A 13,688-nucleotide genomic window follows, 5' to 3' on the forward strand; every position below is an offset into this window, starting at 1 on the left:
TTGCATTTTCGGCATTGAGCATTCTTGAGCCAACACCAGGCTTCAAGGTGATTAGTTTTCTGACAATATTTGCAAGCAGGAAACTGTTCTTTCTTCTCTTTCCCCCTCATGAAACTGTTATTGTTGTTCTGTTGCCAGTTAGCAGATTTCCAGTCTCTCCCTTTTTCTCTTTTTCCTTCTTGATTATTTCTGAAAAAATTCTTTGCCCGACATTTATCCTTGTAAACTACAACAAGAGCTCCTTCACTTGATCCTTCTTGTCTATGTGCTTGCCTTTGCTCCACAGCTTGCAATGCATTCACCAATTCTTGCAGGCTTATCTTAGAAAAATCTTTAGAATCTTCTAAAGAACAGATTTTGTGTTCAAACTTTTCTGGCAAACTCACTAAGACTTTCTCTACAATTCTAGAGTCTGGAAAATCTTCTCCCAAGAGTCTTACTTGATTCACAAGTTTCAAAATTTGAGAAGAGAAATCTTTGATGCTCTCATTTTCTTTCATCTTCAGACCTTCAAATTGTCGTCTCAGATTCAGAATCTGCATCCTTCTTGATTTCTCATCACCATGGAATTCTGCTTTTAATTTATCCCATGTTTCCTTGGCAGATTTACATGCCATATTCCTCATGAAGATGTCTTCACTTACAGCATTATGAAGACAAGAAAGAGCTTTGAATCTCTTTGCCTTTTCTTCATTAAAGAACTTCATCTGTGCAATTGTGGGATTGTTGCCTAGAGGAGTAGGTTGCTTATCACTTTCCACTATCTCCCATAAATCAAGAGCTTTGAGATAGGTTTCCATTTTTACAGCCCACACACCAAAGTTCTGCCCCGTAAACAGTGGTGTTTTTGCTGGAAAATTTGCAGAATCCATTGCTTAAAAAACTCACTTAATCTCTCGTGTATCACTCACCAACCCTTAAAGAAAAAAACTTTGATTTATCCTCACAGTACTCTCGTGTTTCTCACTCACAAAGAATCCCTTCAAAGATCAGAAAAGAGCTCTGATACCAATTGTAGAAATATAAAGAACTATAAAGAACAGCCCTGCATTTACTGATGAAAGAAAAGAACAATGCACTAAGTTCACGATTGAGAAGAAAAAAAAACTTTAAGAGAACACAGAGCTTTGATAAAAGAATATAAAGAACAAAGAACAGAATTGTGTTGTTGGTTACTGCCATCCCAAGTCTTTTATTTATAGGAAAAGAGAAACATAATTTGAATGAAAAACAATAACAAGAAACGTGCCTGCCTTCTTCTCCTTTATTTAAGGAGATGTTTACAAGCTAATTCAATCCTAGATAATCTTAACAAAGAAATCAAAAGCATATCCTACACTAGATAATAATCTCAGCTAAAACAAAGAAATAATACAACAGTGAATTACTGCTAAGTAAATTCTGAGCTAGCTTAGGTACCAAGCTTCAACAAAAAAAACAGAAAGGACAAGAGACAACAAGTCTGGATTTAGTCTTTGCCTGCTTGACCACCCCTGGATTGATGAACTAACTATCAAGGACAAGAAGGAGAGCCACCATAACCATAATAGATAATTTATAATATCTATTAGTTAATTTGTTTCTCTCATTAATAAAGCATATAAACTTGAGGAGGAAATAGGAAATAGGATGGTGAGTGGTGACCCCAGTTTTAGCGTTCTTTGCTGTATCCCACTTTTATATAGTTGATAGCTCATAGCAATAGTTATTTTCAGATATACAAACTGTAAGCATCAACTGTCTTCGCCTTCCTTTTATTCTATTATGTACTTATATTAGTTGTGTTTTTTTTTCTTACATACGTTTATGTTTCTGTCTAGATCTCGAAAAACAGTGCTAATCCAAGGGTTGAGGAGATAGATATATTGAAGTGAAGAAAGAAAGAACGAAAGGAACTTAGAAAGATTGAAACTTTACGAGGGAGATGAGGTTGAATCACTGCTGTAGAATTGTCTTCTTCTTCTTCTTTCTCTTGAGGGGTCTCTTTGCTTCTCCTTCTTTGGCTTCTACTTTCATTTCAGGTACTTACTTTCACTTTCAAGTATGCTTGCTTTTGATTTTTGTTACAAATATCCATTTTTTATGCTGTGTCTCTCTTTGTTTATTTGGATGCAGATGGTGTTTTTGAATCTCATGCTTCTACTGGCAGGAATCTTCTTCAGACTAAGAAAGGTTTCCTTTTTTAACTACTTATTTGCTCAATTTTGGTCAAATTTTGTTTTGGGTTCTCTAGATTGTGATCACAATAATGCTTTCTTCTGTGATGTAAGGGATTCCAGTTTTTATTCTTTTGTTATGCGCCCCATTTTGTTTGAGTTAACAATCATGCTTGAGGTGTCTAGGTTTATCTTTAGTTTTCTCTCCTCTGGTACTCAAAGGTCAAAGTCCTTTTGGTAGGGTTTCTAAAGGAAATTTCATCATCACTTCAACCTCATGATATTCTATTGGATATAATAAAACTACAAGGACTGTAATCTTTATTGCCCAGTCGTGTTTGCTAAAAGCTCTTGTGGAAAGTTATTATCACCTATGTACTATTTCATTTCCACTGTTGATCCGTCAACACACATGGTTTGTTTTACACTTTCACAGCTTGAGTTATTTTAAATTCTTTGAAGTGCTTACACAAGTTTGATTACTCTTGCATTACTGCAACAACTTAGGTATTCAATGTTGCAGATCTTCCTCTGCAAATCATCATGCATGCATATCTTTGTGAATTTGGAGGAGATATTACTTCATATTTATTTGATAACAATTAGACAGTATATACACTTGCAAGCTTGGTGATTGGAAGCATACTTGGACTTTTCTTCTTCTTCTTTTTTTCTTTTTCCCTCAAGGACATGCTGGTGTGTCCAGTGTTAGTGAAGTCAGAAAATCACTTGGGAAATTTTGAAGCTTAAATATTAAAAGATTTTGTGACAGCTAACGGGACTGAGTATTTTGAAGAATATCCTTGTTGTTTGGTTCCAGCTGCTTGGCAGCTAGTTTCAATCTATTTACCAGTCTAGAAGCTTTGGGGTGATGGGATTTGTAAGAGGAATGACTTTGGAAGTTTACAGTTGAATGGATTCAAGCAGATCAATGAGAGACATTAAAAGATCACAAAAGTGTTCACTAGAAGCCTTGATACTGAAACTTCATGTTCACATTAATGTGGTCTACAAATTCTCGCTGATTGGTTCTGTACTCTCATGAACCCACCTATCACACAGTTAAAGTCAAATTCAAAGGAATTACATGGGGGAGGAGATGACTTGTATCATTCTCGAATAGAGCTATTAATATGACCTTGCAAGCTGGTCATGCATTCCCAATTCTGGTCATTGTGTTTGGTTCTGATGTCATAATCTGCTAGCACAATATATCCAAATGATAACTGCAAATTTTGTTGATCTCTGAATGCATGTCAATGATTCTCCATTGTTGATTTGTTCTTTTAAGATGCAACGTGTTCTGTTTGTTTTCTTGAGGGTTTGTTTTTGCAGTTTTTTTATACAATTAGAGAAACATAGGTTACACAATGTTGTTCTAGTCTTGCCAAAGAAGCCAACAATTATTTTCCAGATTTTAATAGGTTGTATCGTTCTGCTTTAGATAGCATGCTGATGGCAATGTATTGTCTTGCTTTATCTGCAGCTTGCCCTGTAAACTTTGAGTTTCTGAACTACACAATCATCACAAGCCAATGTAAAGGACCTCAGTATCCTCCGAGTAGCTGTTGTGCATCATTTAAGGAGTTTGCCTGTCCTTACGCAAATTTGATTAATGACTTGACCAATGAATGCGCAACAATCATGTTCAGCTACATTAACCTCAATGGGAAATATCCTCCTGGTCTTTTTTCCAACGAATGTAAAGATGGGAAGCTGGGACTTGAATGCCCTGCACCACCGCCATCAGAACCGGCCAGTGACAAAAATGGGAGTCAGATTATGCATGGTCCACCCTTGCTGCTGATTCTTTTAGCTGTTTTCATAGTGGTGTTATTTTAATTATTTTGAAGGCCTTAAAATGTTTTTTATCATTCTTTTTTTCCCCGCAATAATTTCTTTTAACCTTGGGAGAGAAAATTCTCATTCCATTCTGTAGATGCTACATCTAAAACTGTTTATTTAGGCATACTCGAAAAAAGAATTAAAATATGTATTCTTCCCATTAAAAATACTTCAATCTATAAATTCAAGGTTTCCTCCAATTTGTTTCTTCAGATATCAACTTGCCCTTTTGATGCCAAAATTGCCTGTGCCCTCATGCTGTGTACCTGAGATGGTATTGTCTTCATATGAATCATCTTCATCCTTTGATTTTGTTCGTGGCAATGAATAGATGATGCCATGCTTATCAAAAAACATTTTATATCAGCAACAACTGTCATCTTTGCCTAGCTGTGAGATATTTTCTAGTTTGAGCCGGTTGTGGAAGACAACTCCATCCTTAACTAGCTGCAAGCAGCATTGGCTGCAGCTGTGGGAATTGAAATAACCTCTTCAATATCAGCAATTGCAACTACCACATGGCTTCTCCTCTAACAATCTCTCCTCATCTCATGGAGGGAAATCGACTCACTTGTTCAACTAGAACACCAGCTACTATTATCTCACTTGAAACGCGCCACAACTTCCAGGAAGTAAAATAATTACATGCGCAGTTTGTTGGTCATCATCCCTCAAGTGATAGAAGGCTCCTCGAGTCTTGTGTTACAATGTTGCAGATCTGTTATGCTGTTCGATCTTGAGAGAATACCTTCTCCTGACGTGTTTTAGAGGGCCTAAGAATGGGTAAGTTTCCTCATGAATCTTTGTTACTGTATGATGAATTCCTACCTGGTTACCTTTTACCAGACAACTACACTACACATCTTTGTCCTTGAAGCATGCTTCCATTTGAAAGCTCATTTTGAAGGAAAACAAGTGCATTTCCAGATAATTAAGGCAGGAATAGTACCAGATACCCACATCCATAGTTCCCTAATTCATATGTACACAAATTCAGGAAGCATAGATGACGCCGAAGGTGTTCTTGGAGAATTCTCAGAAGAGAATATGCTTCCTAAGAATGCCATGATTTCAGGTTACTTGAGCGAGGGTCATGTAGACAAGGCTAGAAAAATGTTTGATAACACAGCAGCAAACGATGCAGCATCTTGGAGTGCATTAATAACAGGATATATAAAGAATGGTATGCATGCTGAGGCATTAGCTCCTTTTCAAGATACGATAGTTTCACATATCCTGCCAAATGAAGCAGCACTAGTGAGTTTGCTCTTTGCTTGTGGACAATTAGGAGCTTAGCATCAGGGAAGATGGATACAGGCATAAAACTGGAGTTCTTACGGGCACTAAACTCAGTACTGCTCTCATCGATATGAATGCAAAGTGTGGCAGCATTGAGTGTTGTGCTTATGAATTATTTCAGGAAATGCCCTAGAGACATTGTAACACGGGGAGTTAAGATTTCAGCTTTTGCCATCTATGGCCAAGCTAAAAATTTTTTTCGACTGCTTGATGAGATGCTTGCTGATGGGATACATGTAAATAAAGTCATCTTTGTCGCCATGCTATCATCCTGCTCTTATGCTGGTTGTGTTGAAGAGGGCCGGCAATATTTCAGTCGAATGAAACATGATTTTGGAATCAGACGACCTGTTGAAGCTATGAATGCATGGTAGACCTCCTTGGCCGTGCGGGGCTGCTGGCAAGGGCAGAAGAACTAATCCTTTCAATGACAGAACAACCTAACTCGATTATCTGGTAACAGGAGGGTCGACAATTTTTTTTTAAGAATAATAAATTAAAAAAATTATCATTCTGACTAGAAATTTTTTTAAAAAAATCAATGAATAATAGTGAAGTTTTGACTCAGTAAAATCTGAGTCAACCACGGACTAATCAAGTCTATAGTTTCAAACATCAATGATTAATGATTTGGAGTGGAAAAGAAACATTTATAAAAAAAAATTTATAAAATGGACATAGAAATAGAAATTTATAGTTGTGTTTACTTATGAAAAAAATAGTTTTTTAATTTTTTTTTAAATAAAAAGCTCAAGAAATGCATTATTAACTAGAAATGAAAATTATTTCCTTAAGAAGACGCATTTTCTAGTTCTTCATTTTTTTGTAAAAAACGAAAAATACTAAAATAATTTTTTTTTAAATTATCTAGTATAAAAAATAAAAGTTTTGTTTGTTTAACTATTATGATAATTTCTTTTAATATTTTCAATTTAAGTGAATAAATACCTTGTTTTTCATTTTAATTTTTTTTTTATTTAGCAAACATATTTCCTTAATTTTTCATAAAACAATCATTTTAGAATAAATAAAAACAATGTTTTGAAAAATAAACATGAGCTATATGTTTCTAGCATTGTATTTCTCTCTATTAAGATCTTTTGTCTTGTAATAGCCTCTTATTCTCTCAACAAAGCCTTTTACTATTGAGTTAGGCATGCACTTTTATATATTTGTACCAATATATATATTTATTTATTTCACATATGGAGCTGCACTATAAAAATTTATTTTTTTATTGAATAAATAACTAATTACTGTTTTTATTATACAAATAAAAAAAATGAATAATGAAACTATATTAGTAGTAGCTCAAGATGGTGTTATTAAACAATAACATCATTTTATAATTTTGAAACCACTAATTCAAGAGGATTTTATTAATTTCTTTCTAAACATACCAAACCAATATAAAAGATACATATTTAATATTATTAAAAAAAAATTAATCGTAATTAATATGTAAAAAAATAAAAAAAAGTGTATATATAATATTTAATAATAATTAAGGGATAGGTCCAAGGGGTAACTAACAAATTATTATCTATCTACCATAAGGTATAGATAAAAACATTTTCCTATTATTTAATAATGCCATTATTAGTATTATTTAGCTCTGATATTTTATATTTCCCCTCTAGATCGACAAAGGAGCTCCCTTTCTCCAATCCTCAAAGTTGCAACTCTCACCCGCAGGTGCCATTTCTCTCTTTCATTTCCTATTTCTCTTCTCGCGATCTCAGGGTTCCTCAATTTTGGTCCCCATAACGTACAAAACTCGTTCAAAATTATTACTTTTTTTCTTTCAGTTTATTTTTTGGGTTAAAAGTTACCTACGTTAGGGTTTATATCGATTCCTCTGGTCTAGTTTTGCGATCCCTTTTTGTATTTGTAATCATAATTAAGATGGCGTTTTATTTTTTCTCCTGATTTTGCTTCAATTTGTTGAAAGTTTGTGACTTTGAAATTCAATTGGGGTTTTAGTGAATATGGTTTCGTTTTGAAATTTTTTTAGTGTTTTGTTGTTTAGGAATTGAGAAATGATGAGCTAATTTTGGATTTTTTCTATTAATTTTAAATTATTGTCGGCGAACATATAGAATTGGTTTTTGGTCGATCTTTGTTTAAAGTTTGATGATTTTTAGAGTAATACAATGGAATGCTGTTAATTTCTAACTTACTGAATGCTTATGATTAAAGGCTTCTCTAATCAAATACTAGGGATTTGGTCCCTTTTGTTTTGTGATGCTTGGATGTCACTCTGTAATTACTTGTTCCTGGTGTTGATTGTTTTGTCATGGTGAATTAGTTTTGCTGCATTGGGTCAGTGTTTGTTGTTGCACAATTGTAATTCGTTACTTCATATTTTGATTCCACCTCAAGCACCTTCTTTATTTACATTAGCAGTGAGGACTGACTTGTTTATTGAATCTATGACTGTTATTACCTGTTTCTTCTGTGTATCATCGTGGAATATGTATGGATGTTCTGTTTTCATCGTTTTTGTTGTTGATTTGTGATATGTCATCTTCGTGTATCTAAATGAGTTGACTATGATTGGGTGCCAGTAGTCCTTATATGTAGTCATTCCTATAATCTTTTACTTGCTATAGACATTGAATCTATAGCTTTATTATTTCTCCAACCATTTTAATCTTTTAAATTTGGAAATTGGTTTGCGTGTTAATTTTGCTTTATGGTTACATCAGCTTCTGTTGATACTTGACTGATTGGCTTGAGTTGATGTTACAGGGTAGGTGGAATTGTTAGAAAAATATGTCCCATTACCAAGGGGATGATGCTGAATACATGGAAGATGAATATGAAATGGAAGATGTTGATGATGACATGGATGAAGAGTTTCGTGCTAGGGAGATGGGCTCAGACTCTGACATTGATGAATATGACTACCTGGTTCGTGTTCTTTACTACATTATTTGTGTGGGCAATCCTGGACAATTTTTGCCACTGTAACTTTGGTCTGATTTAGGATTTGAAGCATTTTTGTGCTCTGCTGCAGAATAATAAAGTAGCTGATACATCTGCTGCTGATGCTAGAAATGGAAAAGACATTCAGGGAATTCCTTGGGAGAGGCTTAGCATCACTAGAGATAAATACCGGCAAACCAGGCTAGAACAATACAAGAACTATGAGAATATACCTCACTCTGGGGAAGATTCAAAAAAGGTGAATTCTTATTTCATCTCTGTTCCAAGAGTGCTCTCTGTCAGCAAGATCACTTCAACAGTTTTATACTCTCTTTTTCTTCATGCAGGATTGCAAAATTACTAAAAAGGGGGGCATGTATTATGAGTTCAGACGAAATTCCAGATCTGTCAAATCTACCATTCTTCATTTTCAGGTTAGTTGGAGAAGCCAGCTTTTTCTAGAGAAAAATGTTGTGACAATTCATGGAGTCTGGAAAGTCTGGTACATCAATAGATGTATGATTGAGTGCAGATAGGCTTGAAGTGGTTGTAATGTTTGATTGACTTGCATACATGTATCTGTGGTTTTTTCATGATGCAGTTGAGGAACTTGGTTTGGGCTACAACAAAGCATGATGTCTACCTTATGTCGCATTTCTCTGTCATTCATTGGTCTTCCTTAACTTGCAGCAAGGCTGATGTTCTTGATGTTTCTGGACATGTGGCACCAACTGAGGTCAGTTTTGGCTTTACTTCCTCTTATCTTTGTGCAGATTAGTATTCAGATTTGATTTCTTCTGTAAATTGATCAATTTGTTCTGTTTTCTAGAAACATCCTGGAAGTCTGTTGGAAGGATTCACGCAGACTCAAGTTAGTACTCTAGCAGTGAAAGATAATTTGCTAGTTGCTGGAGGGTTCCAGGGAGAGCTTATTTGCAAGGTAAGTTTAAGATATTGCTCTTGCAAGTCTTTTTCTTGAAAGAAATAAAGAGATTTCATAAAATGGGTGACCAGTGTTGGTATATAAATGTCACTTTTATGGGGGTGTGAGCACTTTCTCAGCTTGTTTTGGTTGCTTGGAAATATAAATTGTTTCTATAATCATGTCACCTCTGAGATTTGATTTAATGATTTCTCTGGTAGTAACAAAAAAAGGCTTATTATCAAGCTTTTATTGGAATGCAGCATCTAGATCGGCCTGGAGTAAGCTTTTGTTCCAGAACAACTTATGATGATAACGCTATCACCAACGCTGTTGAGATCTATGATAGTCCGAGGTACATATTTTCCATTGTGCTGATGGTGGACTATAACATTTTTAATGCAGAAATAACCTACCTTTGTTATTTTAATTGCCAGTGGTGCAGTGCACTTTACTGCTTCAAACAATGACTGTGGAGTTAGAGATTTTGATATGGAGAAATACCAGCTCTCAAAGCATTTTCGTTTTCCTTGGCCAGTGAACGTGAGTAACCAATATCCAGTTTGGTAATTCAACATGTTATTTCTTGTATTAGAAACCCATTAGCTACTGTGGTACTTTAAACTCTTGCACTGATGAGACCCCCCTAACATGCCATCCATAGTTTCATCTCTCTCACCATATGCAGGTGTGTATCTTGATATCTGTGGCATTTCAGATAAAAGGTTGGATTCTTCTTATAGAAAGAGGAGATCAAATCTTAGTAATGAATCAAAAATTTGTTTTCCACGTGTGCAGATTAGTAATGCACATATAATGTCAAGTTTTCATAGTTTAAACTTTAACCGGTTCTGCAACTGTTGCTCTCTTTGGACAGTTTCAACTGTTACCATAGTGTTGCATCTTTAGCCTCCTCGTGGGTTGTTTGTTACTTGTCAGTCACTAATTGAGGAGTGACACGCAAGCATTCAGGGAATCAGTTGTCTTTTTATATTAATTTGGTGACATGCTAACAATTTGTTGTCTGAAGACTATCAGTCTATCACTGATAAGTGAAACAGAAGCATATTCTTTCATTGTCTTTGCAATCTTGAGTTCATTTTTCTTGATTGGATAAATACTGTTTTCTTGAGTTATGTTTTGCTGGGGAAGGCATGGTGGCCTAGTTCTTGCCTAACATGACAGTAGGGGTGGCTGAGGCCAGGTTTTTTAACTACTTGACTGGAAACATAAACATTTGATGGTTATTGCATGTTTTGTTTTTTGTCATGTGTGCAGCATACTTCCCTTAGTCCTGATGGAAAGCTTCTAACAATTGTTGGCGACAACCCAGATGGTATGTTGGTGGACTCCAGTTCTGGGAAGGTACTAGTCTTTCCTTGCCATCAACTTTACAAATATGAATTTTACAAAGGAGTATATGTGATGACCTGAATTTTGAATGCTTACAGACAGTGACATCCTTGTCTGGGCATCTGGATTTCTCGTTTGCATCAGCATGGCATCCCGATGGGGTCACTTTTGCTACTGGGAACCAGGACAAAACATGCCGCATTTGGGATGTTCGGAACCTGTCCAAGTCACTTGCTGTTTTGAAGGGCAATCTCGGTGCAATTCGGTCAATTCGATACACATCTGATGGCCAATATATGGCAATGGCTGAGCCTGCAGATTTTGTGCATGTTTATGATGTGAAAAATGGGTATGAAAAGGAGCAGGAGATCGATTTCTTTGGCGAGATATCTGGTGTGTCATTCAGTCCTGACACAGAGGCTCTTTACATTGGAGTGTGGGATCGCACATACGGTAGTCTCCTTGAGTATGGCCGTTGCCGGAACTATTCATACCTTGATTCCTTTGTTTGAGTTGCTAGAAGAAATGTGTGCTGGTATGGTTTTTTTCCCTTGATGCAATTGAGGAACCTAATAAAACCATATAATGTAGAAGGAGGTTTAGGTGTATATTGTATTACTATTGTGGAATTTTAGGTTCTCGTGGTTCTATTAGTCTTGGTGCCACCGTTGTTGTTGGGTTATTATAAGATGTGTAGAAAGGAGGGAATGTACAGAAGGCTAGAATGTATAATTCAATGTGAACAATTGCATGGAATTGAACTTCTGCTTCTTTAGGTAGATGAATTTTTCTATCTGCTGTCCAATGTAATCTTATTTCTCGTGATATCCAGTCTTTCTGATCTGTTTCCTTTCCAGCCCCCACCCCATTGCAATTTGCGAGGTGCAAACGAGATATCACATATTTTCCTTTTACCCTAACTTCTATCACTGGTTTTGGGCCAACCCTCTGGAAGACTCTGATTTGAATGGATAGCATCTGCAGCTGACCCATTATTAATCCCGGTTCCGTCATCAAGAAATCCAATTTTTTATTCTGATTCAGTATAAACATGCATGTTAATTACTTCTCGTAGCACTATGTCTTCATGTGTTTCTTGACTGATTTAGGACCCGTAAGTACCGTATAGTATTATCGTTGTTCAAGATGATCAACCAAAAGCAATAATAGCAAAGGCTGATGGTGGGATTATTTTCAGGGCTAACAAAAACTGATAATTGAACGAATTAGGGAGCATCTATTAACAAGAAAAAGCAACCGACCTCATCGTTGTTTTTGCTTCTTGAGGAAATCCGAATCCTTCATGATTACCTTTGACCAACAAAATAAAAATAAATAGAGCTGTAAAGCCAACAAAATTAAATAGATTTTCGGCCCTAAAGGGTGACCATGCAAATTCCATGGTCACCATTTGGGGCCAAAAATCTCTAATCCACAAAGAACCAATGATGCATGACCATCTCACCCACCAAAATCTTTCCCCTATCGCTTCCATCCTTCCAACACTAATCTTCCTTTACACCACCACTAGCGGGATATATGATCTTTATGAAGCAAAGCGCAATCTCATCATCTCCAAACCTATCTTCAACTCACAAGGCAGGCACCAGCAATGGCAACCTCTAGCTTGCTTCCCACACCCACCATCCAAAAACACCACCACAACCTCACCCCGTCCAACATCTCATTCCAAGGTCTTAGACCCCTCACCAAGGCCAAAACCGCCTCCCTCTCCAAGATCACCCTCACTGCACCAAAAAGAAGCTTAGCTGTGAAAGCAGAGCTTAACCCATCATTGGTCATAAGCTTGAGCACAGGGGTATCACTCTTTTTGGGAAGGTTTGTGTTCTTTAACTTCCAAAGGGAGAACGTGGCAAAACAAGTGCCTGAGCAGAATGGTTTGACTCACTTTGAGGCAGGAGATGAGCGTGCCAAGGAATATGTTAGCCTCCTGAAATCAAATGATCCAGTTGGTTTCAACATTGTTGATGTTCTTGCTTGGGGATCCATTGGCCATATTGTTGCCTACTACATCTTGGCCACAGCCAGCAATGGCTATGACTGGGACCCCAGCTTCCCATGTTGCTTTTAGATCATATCACCATTTCTTTAATCGATTGTGCTTCACTTATGTAAACCTTGTATAGTGGTAGTGGTTTATTAGAGAGGCTTCTTTCTTCTCCTTTTGGTTTTCACCTTTTTTTCTCTCTCAAAAGGTTTGGATGATCCTCTCTATGTGTAATCTTCACTTACCTTGCTTTGTGATGTTCACTTACCTTGCTTTGTGATGTTCTATTGAAGCACCAAAATGTCTTGCACTCTTCACAATTTTTTGGAGCAGAGGCACTTGAGCCACAAATGTTGATGATTGATGAATTGGGTTGTGCCTTGCTGAAAATACAACCAACTAGAAGGGCATTAGTCCCAAAGCACACATTCCAATGCATTGATTTTGCGAAATACAGAATTTCAATGCATTCCAGCAGCCTTCAGGTCTGTGAGTTCCAAGTAAAACTTTCGGAGTTCAAAATTATAGCATCAATTTTAAAGATTAAAGAGGGGTGCATGCTAGGCTGCCCTTGCTCCAATGCTGGTTTCCTAGTGCTCCATTTCTTTTTACACAAAGGGAAAAAGAGAAACGAGCAAGCAAAACTATTGGCATTTTACTATAAGAAATAAAACCAATATTGTTGCAAATTGTAATACATATTTTTCACCACCCTCTTGGAATTATTTTCTAAGGATATTTGCACTTGTAGAATATGAATATATTTGCGGAGAAGCCAAGAGTGAAGGACTCATTGCACACAACAACAACCATACAATTGGCACTCAAAACACATACTATATAAAGAAATTAGAAATTGCTAAGTATACTTAATCAATCAATTCATTCAGGAAAATTACATAAAAAAATTATTATTAACATAATTAGAGTTTAATATTGTGATATTATATTGTATTTATATGGAAAGTAAAAACAAGATACACGCCACTTGACTCCTCTTTTAGTATGATTTTTTTATAATTTTCTTTTGAAGATTATTTTCCATGTTGAATGAGATTTATGGTCAAATATTCATAGTTGAAATAGAAAACAAATCTCTGAAAATAGGATAAAGTAAAGTATTGTAAGAATTTTAAAAAGTTTTAAATTTTGAAATTCTTGTCCACTTGTCCTTACT

The 13,688-nt window shown here is 36.0% G+C and overlaps 3 protein-coding genes and 1 pseudogene across 3 annotated transcripts; all 4 read left to right on the plus strand.

Annotated features, from left to right (window-relative positions):
- The first annotated feature begins 1,436 nt into the window (after positions 1-1,436).
- LOC118029431 (GPI-anchored protein LLG1) lies at positions 1,437-4,201 on the plus strand. The gene is made up of 4 exons (XM_035033311.2): positions 1,437-1,726; positions 1,821-2,021; positions 2,116-2,172; positions 3,643-4,201. Exons 2-4 carry the CDS (start codon positions 1,925-1,927, stop codon positions 3,996-3,998), a joined length of 510 nt encoding a protein of 169 aa, XP_034889202.1. The 5' UTR covers positions 1,437-1,726; positions 1,821-1,924; the 3' UTR covers positions 3,999-4,201.
- Positions 4,202-4,765: 564 nt separating this feature from the next.
- On the plus strand, positions 4,766-6,096 carry LOC118029509 (pentatricopeptide repeat-containing protein At5g66520-like; annotated as a pseudogene).
- Positions 6,097-6,853: 757 nt separating this feature from the next.
- Positions 6,854-11,328, plus strand: LOC118029429 (uncharacterized WD repeat-containing protein C2A9.03). The gene is made up of 10 exons (XM_035033309.2): positions 6,854-6,995; positions 8,052-8,213; positions 8,320-8,487; positions 8,576-8,662; positions 8,830-8,964; positions 9,058-9,168; positions 9,414-9,505; positions 9,588-9,693; positions 10,429-10,515; positions 10,602-11,328. Exons 2-10 carry the CDS (start codon positions 8,076-8,078, stop codon positions 11,013-11,015), a joined length of 1,338 nt encoding a protein of 445 aa, XP_034889200.1. The 5' UTR covers positions 6,854-6,995; positions 8,052-8,075; the 3' UTR covers positions 11,016-11,328.
- Positions 11,329-11,971: 643 nt separating this feature from the next.
- On the plus strand, positions 11,972-12,831 carry LOC118029430 (photosystem I reaction center subunit V, chloroplastic). Its single transcript, XM_035033310.2, has one exon. It carries the CDS (start codon positions 12,116-12,118, stop codon positions 12,593-12,595), a length of 480 nt encoding a protein of 159 aa, XP_034889201.1. The 5' UTR covers positions 11,972-12,115; the 3' UTR covers positions 12,596-12,831.
- Positions 12,832-13,688: the final 857 nt, after the last annotated feature.

Source organism: Populus alba, chromosome 11 (genome assembly GCF_005239225.2).
Source record: "Populus alba chromosome 11, ASM523922v2, whole genome shotgun sequence".
Classification (NCBI taxonomy): domain Eukaryota; kingdom Viridiplantae; phylum Streptophyta; class Magnoliopsida; order Malpighiales; family Salicaceae; genus Populus; species Populus alba.

What these genes read in the sequence shown, in the direction of transcription:
- LOC118029431 (XM_035033311.2), top strand. Translation starts at nt 1,925, where the DNA reads ATGAGGTTGAATCACTGCTGTAGAATTGTCTTCTTCTTCTTCTTTCTC. An exon ending in GGCTTCTACTTTCATTTCAG is followed by an intron (nt 2,022 to 2,115) that starts GTACTTACTTTC and finishes ATTTGGATGCAG; the next exon opens with ATGGTGTTTTTGAATCTCAT. An exon ending in TCTTCTTCAGACTAAGAAAG is followed by an intron (nt 2,173 to 3,642) that starts GTTTCCTTTTTT and finishes CTTTATCTGCAG; the next exon opens with CTTGCCCTGTAAACTTTGAG.
- LOC118029429 (XM_035033309.2), top strand. Translation starts at nt 8,076, where the DNA reads ATGTCCCATTACCAAGGGGATGATGCTGAATACATGGAAGATGAATAT. An exon ending in CTGGGGAAGATTCAAAAAAG is followed by an intron (nt 8,488 to 8,575) that starts GTGAATTCTTAT and finishes TTCTTCATGCAG; the next exon opens with GATTGCAAAATTACTAAAAA. An exon ending in TGGACTCCAGTTCTGGGAAG is followed by an intron (nt 10,516 to 10,601) that starts GTACTAGTCTTT and finishes GAATGCTTACAG; the next exon opens with ACAGTGACATCCTTGTCTGG.
- LOC118029430 (XM_035033310.2), top strand. Translation starts at nt 12,116, where the DNA reads ATGGCAACCTCTAGCTTGCTTCCCACACCCACCATCCAAAAACACCAC.